Source organism: Rhincodon typus, chromosome 21, assembly GCF_021869965.1.
Source record: "Rhincodon typus isolate 14 chromosome 21, sRhiTyp1.1, whole genome shotgun sequence".
In the NCBI taxonomy this organism is placed as follows: domain Eukaryota; kingdom Metazoa; phylum Chordata; class Chondrichthyes; order Orectolobiformes; family Rhincodontidae; genus Rhincodon; species Rhincodon typus.
In genome coordinates, this window is record NC_063352.1 from 14,476,076 (window position 1) to 14,494,039 (window position 17,964).

Consider the following 17,964-nt stretch of genomic DNA (forward strand, 5'->3'; position numbering starts at 1 on the left):
GGACAGGCTTCTTAATTCCTGCAGAAAATCCTGGCTTTCACCTCTGGTCATGTGTCTGAGGAAGTCAGGTGGTGGGTCAGTTAGGGGTTAGGCCAAGCCATTCAATTCATCTAATTTTATGGGCTCTACTTGTTTATTTATTTGATTAACAGTATTTCTAAAAAGAATTTATTAAGATAGTAATAAATTTATTATTGTAACTTTACTCAGCTGATTCTTGTATTGAACAACCTGTCTGAGGCCAGAGTTTCCTAGGGTGGTTGTCATAGATAGATTATCATAGAATCCCTACAGTGCGGAAACTGGCCCTTCGGCCCAACAAGTCCACACTGATGCTCAGAGCATCCCACCCAGACCCATCCCCCTAATCGACACCTCCCTGAACACTATGGGCAATTTAGCATGGCCAATCCACCTAGCCTGCACATCTTTGGACTGTGGGAGGAAACCCACGCAGACACCGGGAGAATGTGCAAACTCCACACAGACAGTCGCCTGAGGCTGGAATCAAACTCGGGTCCCTGGCACTGTGAGGCAGCAGTGCTAACCACTGAGCCACTGTGCCAATTAGTAACAAGCCACTCTTTGGATCCAGTCCAGTATGAACTGCATTTACTGTAAAAACCTCAATGCTGCAAATACTCTATGGAGAAATTCACCATCCATAGCTCTTCCTGCTATAAAGTACTTTGGGGTTGGAAACCATTCAAATCTCTCGATCTGACGTGAAATGAATACTGAAACTACAAACTGTAACTGCAAATGCAGTGATCAAGGCTCAAAATGCCACGCACTGTATGGAAATAAACAGATCTGGTTTGCACTTTCTGTCATGTTAAACTTGAATTTGAATTTGACTTAAATTGAATTAGCTTTATTGTCACATGTACTAACATGAGTACAATGAAAAGTTTACAAGTTGCCACTTACGGCACCATCTTAGGTACAAAGGTACCTAGGTACAAATTCTTGAGTACAAATTCTTAGGGGAAAAAATGAGAAAAATAAAGAAATAAAAAGCCCAGCATTACAGATCTTCAAAAGTACAAAATCAGAGTAAAAAATTAGAAAAATTAAGAGATAAAAGTTCTGAATAACAGTCCTTCCATGATAATACAAGAAAGGAAAAGAAAGAAATAAAAAGAAGAGAATTTAAGACAAAGCCCACTTAATCCATTTTACGGTTCTGGGCTCGAGGACCTGACACGCATCTCCCCGCCAGGTGGAATCTCAGGCTAGACCCATCATAGTGCTGAAACTCGCACTGTTATGTAATGGCACCTTCACTAATTTTGTGAATTAGGTATATTTTGGTGGTAGAGGTGGAGGAGAGAACTCAGCTCTTATTTTCTGCTGATCCAAATTACATCTGCAAATTCTGCATCTACAATGGGTAATTGCTTCTGTTCTTAATATACAAATTAATATATCACTTTGTCAGGTTATACCCAAACACATGGTCTAATGAAATATTAATTCTACATATGAAATGTAGATGGATCAAGATTATTCAGCATCTTTCATGACTTTGAGAAGTCCCAAAGCACTTTACAATCAATGAGCACTATTTGAGGTCTGCTTGCCGTTGTAATATAGGAAAAGTAGCAGGCAATATGCGCCTCACAGTGACCCACAATATTAGCTGGGATATTGGGTCAAATAAGTCTCTTCTTTGAAAGATACTATGAGTTCTTTTACACCCATTTGAGAGAGCATGCTTGACAATTTATCTAAATGATGTCACTTCCCACCATGCAGTGCTCGCCCAGGCCTGCAGTTATGTTGGTTTAGATTCGGTGGATATAGATATTTGGAATGTTCTCAGGAGTGAAGTCTGAGAGGTTCAAAATGAAAAGAAATTCTTGACTAAGAATCTCGAGAATGTATTAGCCATTCCTTTTCAAGATACAACAACTTTCATCAGGTCAAAAAGTTCACAGACATGAAATGTTAATTCTGCTTTTCCTTCCATGCATGCTATCAGACCAGTGGAGTGTTCACAGCATTTTCTGCTTTTACCTATACAGTGTGCCTTTAATCCAATGCACTGTATTTGTCACAATTGGTGATAGCATTCAAAATTGCCTTCTGTAAGGGCAATAGGGCTGGTTTTGTGCAAACTGACATCGTGGCTCAAGTCTTTCTCAACTATTGTCTATGCCCCTCATTCCTGGACTATTCTTGCTGTCTCTGTTTTATTAGGTTAGATTAGGAATTTAGCAATTCGAGAAATGGAAATCGAAGTAAATTGGATTTACGAGCCTGAGTTAGAAGTGTGCACAAGCAGGTTTATCATATGACTCAGAGGCAGCTTTCTTTTAGTGATGAATGATGGTTCCCATAGTGATGCTTCCTGTAAGTTAGTCATTGCGGTTGACGTGTATGCAGCAGTGTACGTTTGCTTATGGAAGAGGTTCCTTGCAGAGGAGGTGAAGCCTGTGAGATGAAATCGGTTTCAATTAATCTATGACAGGAAGTGGTAGGAGGAACAGTTTTGAGCCATACCTGCAATGTTTAAAGTATTTAAGAAAAGCATAGTTACAAGTATAGAGCAAATTATGCCATGCAGCCAATCTTGCAGAAAATGACTTACGACTGAAAAATTTTAATTACATTTTTCCATTAGATTGTACTAATGAGAGACTATTAAACAAAAATAGATTGCCTCCATCAAAAATCATTGTGAATGGCAACAATTAAATAACAAATGTATTTATCTAAATAATTAAAATCAAATCTCAAAAACACCTGCATCAAATCCCTAAAGAGACAGTTTTGCTCTGCGGTTCATTAGGTGATACCACGGTGAGCTGAGTGTTCTTTGCAGCAGGAGATATAGATGTGTTTCCTGTTTAAATATGCATTAACAATCACAAAAGCCAAAAAAGGCAAATATTCTGACATTCAATGCTAAAGTGATCATAGCAACACACATCAAAGACATCCATTTATATAGTAAATCAATGCATTTTCAAATTCTTTGGGCCAAACCTTTACCTGGATGAGCATTTCAGCATGCAACTGTCCAGAGTTAGTTTTGTTTTAGGGGAGATAATCCAATCTTCTTCCACATGCCTACTGAAATGCTATTCTCCTTACACATTTCAATGGATCAGGAATGCCTAAATGTATACTGCCACTGAGGTCGGTAGGTGAAAATCAGATTTCCTCCCTGCACGGTATTTTCGTCCAACGCTGTGGAGTTTTGGAATCCCAATAAAAGCACATCAGGTTTGAGAGTTCATGAAGGAAATGGAAAGCCTGCTGAGGTTTCTGGATCATGTGGAAATCTGAGTATGAAATCATAGAGTCATACAACGCAGAAACAGACCTTTCGGTCCAACCAGTCCATGCCGAACATAATCCCAAACTAAACTAATCCCATCTGGTTGCTCCTGGCCCATATCCCTCCAAACTTTTCCTATTCATGTCTCCATCCAGATGTCTTTTAAATGTTGTAATTGTATCCGCATCCACCACTTCATCAAGAAGTTCATTCCACATGCAAACCACACTCTGTGTAAAAAAAATTGCCTCTTATGTCTTTTTAAAATCTCTCTCCTCTCACCTTAAGAATGTGGCCCCTAGTCTTGAAGTTCCTCATCTTAGGGAAAAGAGAACTAACATCAACTCTATCTATACCTCTCATTATTTTATAAACTTCTATCAGATCACCTCTCAACCTCCTACGTTCCAGCGAAAAAAGTTCCAACCTATGCAGTCTGTCTTTATAACTCAAGCTCTCCATACCTGAATCCTCTCCAGTTTGATAACATCCTTCCTATAACTGGGCAACCAGAACTAGACACAGTATTCCAGAGGAGGCCTCACAAATGTCCTGTATAATCTCAACATAACATCCCAACTCCTATTCTCAAAGGACTGAGCAATGAAGGCCAAATGTGCCAAATGCCTTTATAACCATCCTGTCTCCTGTCTATATGTGATGCAAATTTTAAGGAATTATGTACCTGCACCTCTAAGTTCCTCTGTTCTACAACACTACCCAAGGCCCTACCATTACTTGTATAAGCCCTGCCCTTGTTTGTTGTACCAAAATGCAATACCTTGCCTTTATCCAGAATTAACTCCATTTGCTATATTTCAGCCCATTGACCCATTTAATCAAGATCCCTTTGTAATCTTAGAAAACCTTCTTCACTGTCTACAATGCCACCAAACTTACTAACCATGCCTTCTATATTCTCATCCAAATAACTTATATAAATGACAAACAAATGAGGACCCAGAACCGATCCTTAAGGAACACCGCTGGTCTCAGGCCTCCAGTCTGAAAAGCAACCCTGCACCATTACTCACTGTCTCCTGTCATTAATCCAATTATGTACCCAATTGGCAAGCCCACCCTGAATCCCATGTTACCTAACTTTATTAATTAGTCTACCATGCAGAAACTTGTCAAAGGCTGTACTAAAATCCAAATAAACAATGTCTACTGCTCTGCCATCATCAACTTTTTTGGTAACTTCCTCAAAAAACTCAATCAAGTTTTTAAAACATGATTTTCCTGACACTAAATCATACTGACTATCCCTAATGAATTATTGCCTCTCTATAAAAGTCTATAAGTACTATATTTTATAATCACCTCCAACAATTTACCCACAACTAAGTCAGACTCACAGGTCTATAGTTCTCGGTTTTCCTTACAACCTTTCTTAAACAAAGGTACAACATTAGCCACTTTCCAGTCATCAGGCACCTCACCTGTTATAGCTGATGCAAATATTTCTGCAAGGGGTCTTGTAATTTCCTCCCTTACTCCCCATAACATTCTGGGATACATTAGATCAGGTCCCAGAGATTTATCCAACTTTGTATTTTGTAAGACCTCCCGAACTTCCTCTTCTGTAATGTGAACTGTTTTTAAAACACCAAAGTTTATTTCTCTGCATTCTCTAGACTCCATTTCTTTCTCCACAGTAAAAACTGATGCAAAATATTCATTTGGTATCTCTCCCATCTCCTGGGGTTCAACACAAAGACAATCTCCTTGATCTACAAGAGGCCCTACCCTCTCTCTACCCTTTTGCTCTTAATGTATTTGTAGAATCTTTTTGGATTATCTTTAACCTTATCTGCCAATGTTATCTCATATCCCCTCTTTGCCTTCCTGATTTCTCTCTTAAGAATGCCCCTTCATTCTTTATATTGATTAAGAGGTTCAATTGAACCAAGTTGTCTATATCTAAAAAAAAATTCTCCTTTATTTTTGATTGGAACCTCAATATCTTTACCCATCCATTGTTCCTTGATCTTACCAGCCTTACCCTTCACTCTAACGGAACAAAATGCCTCTGAACTCTCGTCATCACACTCTTGAATGCCTCCCACTTGTCAGACATCCTTTTATCTGCGAATAGTCTACTCCAATCAACTTTTGAAAATTCTTGTCTCATACCATTAAAACTTGCCTTACTCCAATTAAAAATTTTAACGGTTATGGAAGGCTTATCCTTTTCCATAACCATTTTGAAACTAATAGAATTATGATCGCTAGACCCAAAGTTTTCCCCCACTTTTACTTCAGTCACATGCCCTGCCTCATTGCCCAAAAGAAGGTCTAGTTTTGCTCCTTTTCTAGTAGGAACATCCACATTGACAAAGAAAATTTTCTTCAGCACATTTGACAAATCCTTCACCATCCAAACCTTTAACATTATGGTAGACCCAGTCAATGTTTGGAAAATTAAAATCCCCCATTATTACAACCTTATTATGCTTACATATATCTGAGATCTCCCTACATATTTGTTTCTCAATTTCTCTCTTACTATTGGGGAGTCTGTTGTACAAGGTAACAAAGTAATCTTTCCTTTCTTATTTGTAATTTTTCTACCCATACATTTTCACTGAACGATTTTTCAGAAATATCTTCCCTAGATACGGAAAGTAATGTATTCCTTAATCAAAAACTTTACCCCCCCCCTCCCTTTTTTGCCTCTTTTTCTATTTTCCTACGGCATCTAGAACCCGGAACATTGATCTGCGAGTTATGTCCTTTGCTCAGCGAAGTTTCTGTAGTAGCTATGATGTACCAATCCCATGTTCTTAAACATGCCCTGAGTTCATCAGCCTTACCTGTAAGACTCCTCGTATTGAAATAAATGCAATTTAGTTCTTCAGAGTTACTACAGACTCTGACTCTCTCTTGTCTTTCTTTTCTAATTGACGTGCTTTCCTCACATTCAGAACCTACCCCATCAATCCTTCCATTTACACTCCTACTTAGATTCCCTCCATTCGCCTTCTCTACCAGGATAAAGTCTCCCTTAATAGAATGAGTAAATCTCCCTGCTAAGATATTGGTCCCTATCGAGTTTAGGTTAGACCCATCTTTTTTGAACAGGACTTTTCTACCCCAAGAGACATTCCAATTGTCCAAAAATCTGAATCCCTGAACAATACACCAGCTCTTCAGCCAATGATTTATCTCCTTCAACCTTTAGTACCATTTGAGTTTGGCATTAGGAGTAAATCAGAAATTACTACTTTTAATACTTTTATTTTTTAATCTTCTACCTAACTTCTTAAATTCACTCTGCACTGTTTTAATCTTTTCCCTAAAAATGTCATTCCTACCAATGTGTGCAATAATTTCTGATTTCTCAATCTCACCTTTAACAATATGCTTGAAACGTTTAGAAATGTCCTTAATCCGAAGACCAGGAAAGCAACAAACATCCTAAATTTACACTCACTGCCATAGAATCACCTGTCTATGCCCCTGACAGGAGAGTCCCCTATGACAATAATTCTATTAAATCTTGTCAAATGCTGCCTAACATAAGAATCATTCCAAATGTCTGATAACTGACTGGCCCTTCCATTTTCCTTGGAGAGACTATTCCCTTCAACTGTTCCAAAAACTGAATATCTATTTGATAGAGGAATAGCTGCCAAAGGGTTTTGAACTACTTTCTTATCTTTCCTGACAGTCATGATATGGAGGTGCCGGTGTTGGACTGGGTTGGAGAAAGACAAAAATTACACGACACCAGGTTATAGTCCAACAGGTTTATTTGAAAATGCAAGCTTTTGTAGTGTTGCTCCTTCATCAGGTCTAGTGAGCGAGGCATCAAGACACAGACTTTCTAGTAAAGATCAAAAGATCATACAACTGATGCAAATGTATTGAATAAACCCAAAATGGCTGGCTGACTCCCACCTGTAAAATCTTTAATCAGTTCGAAAGGAGATGCAGGTTTCAATTGATTAAAATGCAAATCTCAGAATTTCTTTCAAGCCACTACCCTGAGATAACTAAAGTTTTTATCAGTGTACGCAAGAGGTGACGAGGTGACGAGGTGACACCTCAGGCCAGACCTCAGGTCAGGTGTGAGGCCTTATTTAGAATCTGTCTGTATTTTAACTTGGAGTCAGACTGGTTTTATTTCCAAAACAAAATAGAATGTATCTGCAAATACAAATCTACAAATGCAAATTCATCTTACAGATTTGTGCGCGCGCGTGCATGTGTGTGTTTGTATGTGTGTGTATGTGTGTGTGTGTGTGTGAAGGAGAGGCAGAGAGTGTATTTGTGTGTGTGTGTTTGTGAGGGACAGTGTGCGTGTGTGTGCGCGTGTGTGTGTGTGCATGTGTGTGCACACATGCGCATGTGTGTATGAGAGACAGTGTGTGGTGAGTGTGAGGGAGTATATGTGTGTGAGAGAGTGCGAGCATGAATGTGTGTGTGAGAGAGATGGTCTGTGTGTGTGTGTGTGTGTGTGTGAGTGTATAGTATGGTGGCGTTACCTGTAGTGTGACATGAACCCAAGATCACGGCTGAAGCTGTCCTCATGGGTACTGAAGTTGGCTATCAGCCTCTGCTCGGTGACTCTGCATTGTTGTGTATCCCGAAGTCCACCTTGGAGGACATTTAGCTGAAGATATGAGGCCGAATGCCCTTGACTGCTGAAGTGCTCCATCACTGGGAGGGAACACCCCTATCTGGTAATTGTTGTGCGATGTGCATTCATCTGTTGTCATAGCGTCTGCATGGTCTCGCCAATATACCATGCCTGCAGCATATAGATAGACAACATTGGCCGAGTCACATGAATATCTGCCCATGCACATGGTGGGTGGTGTTCCCACGTGTGACAGTAGTGTCCATATGGCTGATCTGACTGTCTTGCAGAGGTTACCATTGTGATTGATGTTGTCGTGAAGGCTGGGTAGTTTGCTGTGAACAATGGTCTGTTTGAGGTTTGGTGGTTGTTTGAAGGTGAGAAGTGGAGGTGTAGAGAAGATCTTGGTGAGGTGCTCTTTGGTGTCTATCTCATACGTTGCAGGTCAGGATGCCCCGGTGCATGGTATGTTGGCGATCTTGGGTTCATGTCACACTACAAGTGACCCTACCACACTATACACTCACTCACACACACACACACACACACACACGCACACACACAAACACACTCACACACACACACACACTCACAGACACACACACACACACACACACTCACAGACACACACACACACACACTCTCACACAAACACACTCACAAACACACACACACACACACACTCACACAAACACTCTCACACACACACACTCACAAACACACACACACACACTCACTCACACAAACACACTCACACACACACACACACACACACAAACACACACACACACGCACACACAGACCATCTCTCACACACACACTCTCTCTCTAACACACACATACTCACACATACATATGCACACGCGCGCACACACACACAGACACACACACATATGTAAATCTATGAGGTGAATTTGCATTTACAGATTTGTATTTGCACATACATTCTATTTTGTTCAATAAGCATATAATCTGTAGACACAGTCAGTCAATGAGGCACTTTATAAATTCCTGCTTTGGAAATAAAACCAGTCTGACTCCAAGTTAAAACACAGGCAGACTCTGAACAAGGCCTGGCACCTAAAGTGTATTGTCTGACCTGAGATGTCACCTCTTGTATGCACTGATAAAAACCTTCAGTTAGCTCGGGGCAGTGGCTTGAAAGAAATTCTGGGATTTGCATTTTAATCCATTTAAACCTGCATCTCCTTTCGAACTGATTAAAGATTTAGCAGGCAGGAGTCAGTCAGCCATTTTGGGTTTGTTCAATACATTTGCATCAGTTGTATGATTTTTGATCTTTTACTTATAAACTCTGTGACATGATGCCTCTCTCACTAAACTTGATGAAGAAGCAAAGCTCCGAAAGCTTGTGTTTTCAAATAAACGTGTTGGACTATAACCTGCTTTCATGTGATTTTTGACCTTTACCTGACAGTTACCCATCTATCTGACTGATTGTGCTGTGTAATAACTTCTCTAAATCTACTAGCCATTTCATTCTGTACCTTATATATGGCCTTAATAACATTAAGCCTTAAAAACAGGATGTTTCAATAACACCTTATATATAAAATAAACTACCTATCATTGCCTATGGAAAATAATGTTAAAATGGAAAAGAAAATGTAAATGTATATATATATCAAACATATAAAAATTAAATAAAATCATCCACTTCGCTGATTAACTGAATAAAAACGATTCCTCTTCAATAAATTCCTTGAGAAAAAAAATCCTCTCCAGATCTGACTGCGTGTAGGACTCTCCGGAATGAAAACACAACTTCTTATTTAAACAAAAAACTGTTTTTTTTTCAAAAATAAAACCTTTGTAATGTTAAAAAACACCCTCTAAAACACATATAGATTTTTCTTCATTTCTGAATTAAGAATTAAAGAAACTTCAACTGTTGACTGCAGAATCTTAAATAAAATTTTTAAAAAGTCCATTTGAAAAAAAGTCATGATTTTTTGTTTGGCTTTTTTGTGTTTTTTGAATGTTAATAAAACAAAATGGAAAAAGAAACTTATATTAGTAAACTATAATGACTATACTAACTGTAAAAAAATCTATAATAAATCTTTACTTAAACCTGCAAACCCAGGAGCAGCTGTAAGATCCATGTATTTTGATAGTCTTCAATTGCGAATATTAAGTACTGCATTTTCATATAGATGTGTTTCAATGCAGTAATTCACCATTGAGATACACTCTTCAGAGTTTACATTGCATATTTGTTCACATGTATCACAACGCTTTTCCAATGGAGAAAGCATGAAAAATGTTACAAAATGTTCTGAAAGCTTGTTCTGTAATCCTTTCTACTGAGATTTAAACTGTTCTAGTTTTTTTTTAAAGTCCTGGCTTTAACTCTTTAAAAGATATCCGCTCGGAAAGAACTGCTCTCTATTAATTCCAACCATCTGCAGAGCTTAATCAAAACTGAAAGAACTGCAGATGCTGGAAATCAAAAACTGGGGGAGGGTCACTGGACCCGAAACATTAACTCTGATTTTTCTCCACAGATTTTGCCAAGCCCGCTGAGCTTTTCCAGCAATTTCTGTTTTTGTTTCAGAGACTAATCTGCTGTTTAAACAGCTGTGCCCATTAGCAATGCCTGACTGAGTTTCAAGATCTGATTGTTTCAGTGCTGTATGTTTCATTTATATGTGTATGATTAATGATTTCAAGAAGTTGTAACAACACATTGTCCCTTTGTCCCTTTTGACAAAAGCTAATAAGTTCACAAGTATTTCAAGTTCATTTTCAGGCATGTCAGAATACAATATATTTTTCTCATGATCAATTATATAGAGGCTTTTATTAGATGGTTAGAGGATCATCTTTCCCCTCAGGAATGTAAAATATTTCCCAGTGATATTGCATGGAATCTGAAGATTGTATATAGTGTATAGTGGGTGAATGGCTATGGAGGATACATGGGCTTTAGAGATGGCATTGGATGCCATGGGTAATCTGAGGGACTATGGACTTACAGGGGAGCTGATGAAGGTGAGAAGTGAAACATAGGGGTCCTTTAACTTTTTTGGGAGCTAGGATACCATGTTAAAGAATTAAACCAAAACCTTCAATCAGGCCTACCGCCACAGCCACATTTCTCATGAAATCCAACACTGCTTGGAAACTGCATTGTACACCCAACTTGATATGAACAGACAAAAATTGCATGAAATGTCACTCAAGGATTGGCCATGTAGTTTATAAGTTCAGAAGTGTGCAAGTTGGGAATTCTCTGGGTCTTTCTGTACTCAATGCTATGAAACAGAAAATAGAGCATAGAGGTTAAAGATAATTAATCATTTCCAAAAAGTGGAAAATGGTGTTTCACAAGGATCAGTACTGGGATCACTGATGCTCACCATTTACAGAAATGATTTGAATTTCGGAAATGGAAGCATAACTTCAAAATCTAGTGACAATACTAAGTGGGGACAGGGGATTGGTTCATTCATTTGGCATGTTTGGATCAGACTAATACCAACAATCCTGGTTCTGGCTGAGGCAGACTCAGCACAGGTCTCCACGTTTTATCCTATGTAAAGATTCATTGCAGTTTACTGTGATTGGGCTAGTAATTATCAAGGACCTACCTTCAGACAGACAGCAAAAGAAGATAAATGACCGAATTGGTGTACAGTTAATTCAGAGGAAGATTGCAGCAAATAGGTGCTGACAAAATTGAAGTTAATTTCAATTTAACTGTTGGGTTGATCCATTTCAGTAGGACATTTAAAGAGGTCACATACTCTTTTAGAAAGATTCTAAAAGGGACAGAGGCACAGAGAGATCTGGGGATACAGACACATAAATCATTAAAAGTAGTGATGCCTGTTAATAAAACAATTCTTGTTTAAAACAAAAGGATTAATTTCTAAAGGAATGGAATTGAAAAGCAGGAAAAATTACATTCAACTTGTATGGAGCCTTGGTTAGACAGATTTGGAAGGTTGTGAAAAGTTCTGAACTCCATATTATGAGAAGCAAACAGAGATGCTGCAGGAAAGCGGTAAAAAGGATTACTAACATAATGCTCTAACCGTGTGGTTATACCTGGCAGGAAAGACTAAACAGGCTGAGGTTTTGACTTTGAAAAACAAAACACGAAGGGTGACCTTACAGAGATATTTAAGATTAGGAAAGGAGTTGATATGTTAGATATAGTGAAGATAATTGTACTTGGCTGGAGAGACCAGAACTTGGGGCCATTGAAAAAAATATCACTAATAAATTCAACAAGGAATAAAGGAGAAAGTTTTCTAACCAGAGTTGTGACATTATGGGAATTGTTAGCCTACAAGGAGTAGCTAGGCTGAAATATCATATATGCTTTTAAAAAGAACCTAAACAAAAGGAAAAAAGAGGAAATGAAGGTTATGCTAATAAGATTGAATAAAGTAGGTGGAAGAAGGAATTTGTGGAGCAAAAGCACTCCCATGGACAAAGTAGCCTTTTTCTGTATTGTGAAAATAATGTGTTTTTACATAATCTCCCTATTTCTCATTTTCCCTGAAATATAAAAAAAAGTGGGTAATAGCTTACCTCAAAAAAAACTGCCAAATTAATCATGTATTTCATCTTAAATTAATTTGGAAAAACAAAACCCCTAAGTTGTCCTTTGGTTAATAACAGATGCATTTTGATTTTCAACCTGAAAAGAAAAATGCACCCAACAAACCTCTGTTTGAATCATGGCTTACATATTCTTACTACAAACAAAATGGTAATTTAATCATACTCTCGCTTTGACTCAGTACTTTGATCTCAAGTAAAAAATGCCAACTTGAAAATATGTTACCCTTGAAACATTATCTCTAGTGTCAGTAAATATGTTTATGCTTGTTTTTGAAATAATTGAAGGGAACAAAAAGCAAAGTTAGAATTCTAACGGTCTGATAGGAAATACATTTTGGTGAATCTTAACACAGCATGTGTTCAACAGATTTCTCCATCTCTCGTTGTTTCTCTGGAAGACTAAGCAAACCCGTGCTGATTTAAGCCAACAATATCTTTTATATTACTGAGCCAAGCTAAAGTTAGTGATTTTGTAGTTAGTTCTGATGAAGGGCCAAAACTCTGATTTCTCTCCACAGATACTTCCAGATCTGCTGAGCTTTTACAGCAGTTTCTGTTTTTGTTTCTGATTTCCGGCATCCACTGTTCTTTTCATTTTTTGGGGTTTGTTTGCTCACTGAGCTCGATCGTTAGTTTGCAGATGTTTCATTACCCTGCTGGGTAACATCATCAGTGCAGCCTCTGGTGAAGCGTTGTTGTGTTTTCTGGGATGTTATTTAAATCTGGGGTCCATTGGAGTTGATTACCTCGTTTCCAGTTTTTCTTTTCAATAGTATGTATATAGGGTCTAATTCCACGTGTTTATTAATGGCCTTCTTGGTGGGGAACCAGGCTTCTAGAAATTCCTGTGCTTCTCTCTGTTCAGCTTGTCCTAGGACCCTGACGTTGTCCTAATCAAACTGGTGGTTCTGCTTGTCACTGTGAATGGAAACAAGCAAGTACTGGCAGTGTCTTTTTGTTGTTAGTTAGTGTTCATGTATTCTTGTGGCCAGTTTCCTTCCTGTCTGTCCAATGTAATGTTTGTCATGTGAAATTCCATGCAAGGACTGTGACAAACATTACATTGGACAGATAGGAAGGAAACTGGCCACAAGAATGCATGAACACCAACTAACAACAAAAAGACACGACCAGTACTCGCTTGTTTCCATTCACACAGACAAGGAGAACCACCAGTTCGATTGGGACAACATCAGGATCCTAGGACAAGCCAAACAGAGACAAGCACAGAAATTTCTAGAGGCCTCATTCTCCACCAAGAAAGCTGTCAATAAACACATAGAAATAGACCCTATATATACACATCAGTGCAAAGAAAATCCAGAAATGAGATAATCAACTCCAATGGACCCCAGAGTTTAAATAATAAGTGGGAAAACACAACAATGCTTTATCGGAGGCTGCACTGATGTTGTTACCCAGCAGGGTAGTGAAACATCTGCAAACCAACGAACCAGTTTGGTGAGTGAACCAATCACAGCATCCATGACCTGAGCTACAAATCTACTCAAGAATTTTTTCATTTTTATTTAGTGACTTTTTTTACATTGTTCGATAAATTGAAGGAGAGAATAGCTCAATCATCAAATATGCCTAAAATAAACCACACTGAATAATATTGTCATCAAATTAAACATACTGCACGATATTACAATTTTACCAATGATCCGTGGTAGTTCACATAGCCGCACTGATAATTGAACAGGCAAACAGCTCCATCGGCTCTTCATCAAAGCTATGTGGGAAAGGTGATCAGTCATCTGGAATAGTCTGGCTGCTGAAGTAGGATCACAAAGACCAAGCAGGATGCCAAGACCAAGTAGCTTTAGTGAGGCACTGTGCTGTTGCCAGTCGGAATCATCAAACCAAATGTGAGTTGGGTCCTGCTGATCCTGGGAGAGGCTGAGCATTTCTATAGCAAAGTTGGTCTGATGATCCACCATTACTGCATCGGATGGCAACTCAGGCTGAGAAAGAGAGGAAAAAGCACAGTTGCATCAAATTTGCTATGTTTAAGGTGCTGGCCCTAATAGTAGCCCAGCCTCACAAAAGAGATCCTCTTCTAATGTTGGTGGTGATTAGCACATTGGTACAAAATTTTAACGGGAATTGAGCACAAAGAAACCTCAATTATATCACATCTCTGCAGACCCCAGGCCCTGACCTGTAGTGTATCCCCTTCTTTCTTCATTCACTGTCCTCAGTCCTCTCTTCCGTAAGATTCTTCCATAAATATTTCTGCCTCTCTCTTAGATGCTTCTTAAAATCCACTCTATTGATGAAGCTTTCATTCACCTGTCCTGTAATGCCCAGATGCCAGAAAGAGGGAGATCATAAACTGTCCTTTTAAAAACCGTATTAACTTGTTTATTTTAAAAAAGAAATTCCTGCTGGATTTTAAAATGGCTGCTACTGAACACAGAATGAGCAAGTTGACTGCTTCCTGAAATTTCCAGCATTATGTGGATGAAAGTGCACGCAATGTGACAAAACCTTGCATTTCAGCCAAGCCAACACAAAGCACTGGTAGATAAGACATCTACCTCAGCTACTCTGAACAAAACAAACCATCAAACCCCATTATTGCCCGATTTGGTGCAAACATCTCCACAGCAATCTGTTATAAAACAAAATGGTTTCAGACGACGGAACAGTACATCCACCTCATTAGCTTAGTATGTCCACTGAAGTCCCAGTTACATGACAGAAACTGTTGGTTTGTTTGAATCATCTTTAACTGTACTTTTTTGTTTTTCTGGTTGGCCTGCAATCATAAACAGCTCAGTCTTAGCCAAGTGCCAGCCTTTGATCTCAATGTGCGTAGAAACCCTGATATGCAGAAACAAACTTGTAGTTCACCTGCAGTGTCAACCAATTGCCAACTTACAACCACTGCATGTTCACCAGCAATTTAACTGCATCTGTGTTTGTATGAAAGAGGATTTCTGTTCCAGCCGAAAGAACATCAAATGGGCTTCGATACCCTGGACTCTTTAATTCACATGAACTAATTCTGATACCTTTGATTTTAAGGAATTTTGTAATTTATCTCCTTCCTTTTTGCATTTGTTTATTTGTGTGTTCATGTGTATGTGAATCTGTGTCACAAACTGTTTCCCCTGGGTTTTGAAGGCAGGAATAAACCCTCCGTTGCTTTCATCCTAAAATAATTTGCTGTGTGCTTTCTGCAGAATCTTGAGTTGTAGATCCTCACCCCACTCATTTCCCCCACAGAGCCAATATACCCCTTTCCCCAGGGAGTTGAAACTCACCCTTGCACGCCATCAGAATTTATCCCTACCTCTGTACCTGACACCTCCTCCCTGACCAGGTCAGAAACCAACATTCCCCACCTCTGGACCCATGTCTCTGCTTCATACTCAACCTACCCTAAGCACTCTGACTTGATAGAGGTGTACAAAATGATCAGAGGTATAGATAGAGTAGACAGCCAGAGACTTTTTCAAGGGTGGAGGTAACTATTACGAGGGGGCATAGTTTTAAAGTGAGTGGAGGTAGATATAGGGGAGACGTCAGAGGTAGGTTCTTTACTCAGAGAGTGGTTGGGGCATGGAATGCATTGCCAGAGAGGGTAGTGGAGTCGGCCTGATTAGGGGCATTTAAGCGGCTATTAGATAGGCATTTGGATGATAGTATAAGGTAGGGGTGGAGGTTAGATTGACCTTACAATTAAGGTAAACGTTCAGCACAACATGGTGGGCCAAAGGGCCTGTACTGTGCTGTACTGTTCTATGTTCTATGTTCACTCCATCACTTATGTGACACTCTACATATCTAGTGCCCTACTGAACAGGCACTGTACCCACTTGGTACCTTACTTACCTGGCACCCTGAGCTATTAACCAACTGTCACTCTAATTCCACACAGAGCTTACGTACCTACCCTTCCATTGCAAAGTGGCATGGCTATGCTGCTGAACATGTAAATCAAAGAACACTGCTGTAAAAACGGGATGTGGTTTGATTCTAAGACAACAAGGTGCAGGGCTGGATGAACACAGCAGGCCAAGCAGCATCATAGGAGCATTCTCCCTGACCAACTTGTAGTACAAGGTAACTGTTTAATTTCAGGTACGTACCACATTTCTGAAGGAGTCAGAATCAGAATTGCTAGCAGAGCTCTGTACTGACAGAAAACAGAGTGATCATCTGATTGCAATTGTCCCTTATTGAATATCTAGGCCCACAGGTTGTACAGCTGCACACTTCCTAGCTCTTAGTGCTTTACCGCATCTGCATATTGTGTTTTGCCCCATCTACTAGTCTGGAATAGACACAAAGATTCCTAACCAACCTCCATCCCTCAAACATCATCACGAAAAGAAGATTATCTGCACACCTACCTCATTGTGAAGATTTCCAAGCACAAATTGGTTGCTGCATATACTTGAATACATCTTGAAATGCACATTAACAATAAGCTTGTGTGAGCGAAGAGTCCTTTGGGGCTCTGCGAGGCTGTGAAATGCACTATAAAAATGCAAATTCTTTCTTTTCTGGTAGATTGCTCACCATCAAGTAAATTCAAAGATTTTAAAAGTAGCTTAAATTTTGGCTTAGTCCAAATAAAGTTTGATGGGAAATGGGCCTGACCCTGATCTTCTGTTGTCCTGCTACGAGATCAAACAGGGACTGAACACATACCTTCAGTTTCTGACCATAGGTGGCTCAGAGAGTCCATAGCATTCCTGAAAAAGCATTAGGCTCCTTATGTATCTTTTTCAGAAGCCAAAGAATGTTAAATATGCTGTAGGAAAACTGATCATTCTGTTTCAAAATGGTCTTATGTCAGTTTAACACCCAAAAAATATTTCAGCATCAAAACATGCTTCGATGTATGAATGTTGTGATGAATAAAATATTTATCAATGTACACCTCAAAATGTTTTCAAGATAATTTTCCTTGATTGTGTTTATGGTAACAATTTTTCAAATGTGTATTGAACTGAATGGAATATTTCACTGTTCTGGTAAGTTGCTGATGCTACCTGTAATTTGGTTGAAATGAGTTTCAATTTAGTGCAGGAGCACTTTTGTTTTATTACAGAGTGGTTGAATAATAATGTTACAAGTTATTGTTCCACGTAATAATTTGGTTCCCTTGGGATCACAATGAGAAAGCAGACAGTTTGGTGAGATCGTGTTTTGCTCTGCACAATGGATCATCTTAAATGCCAGGCTCTTTGATGTCATCAGTAATATATACATCTGACACTACACTTGAACGGAAACAATCGACAACTCAGTGACTTACGCGTTCATTTCCTCGCTGCATTGTGCAACGGGTGGAGGGAGCAGTCTTCAGACTGATCGAGGCTGTGAGGTTTTCATCCTGTGGCTTGGCTCGACGCCATGAATCAGCGAAGAAAAATACTTTGTCCGGGCATGAACTGGGCCAGGAGAGGATTCCTTGTTTATCCACACAACAAAGCACCTAATGGGGAAGGCAACGAAAAATGGCCACTTAAAATATTGC

General features: G+C 39.1%; 1 protein-coding gene across 1 annotated transcript in view; it reads right to left on the minus strand.

Annotated features, from left to right (window-relative positions):
* Positions 1–17,964, minus strand: part of LOC109933972 (transmembrane protein 94-like) — a 107,345-nt gene that overhangs the window by 53,298 nt on the left and 36,083 nt on the right. The window contains 2 exon segments of the mRNA XM_048609688.1: positions 14,077–14,434; positions 17,743–17,922. Coding sequence (XP_048465645.1) covers positions 14,077–14,434; positions 17,743–17,922 — 538 coding nt within the window.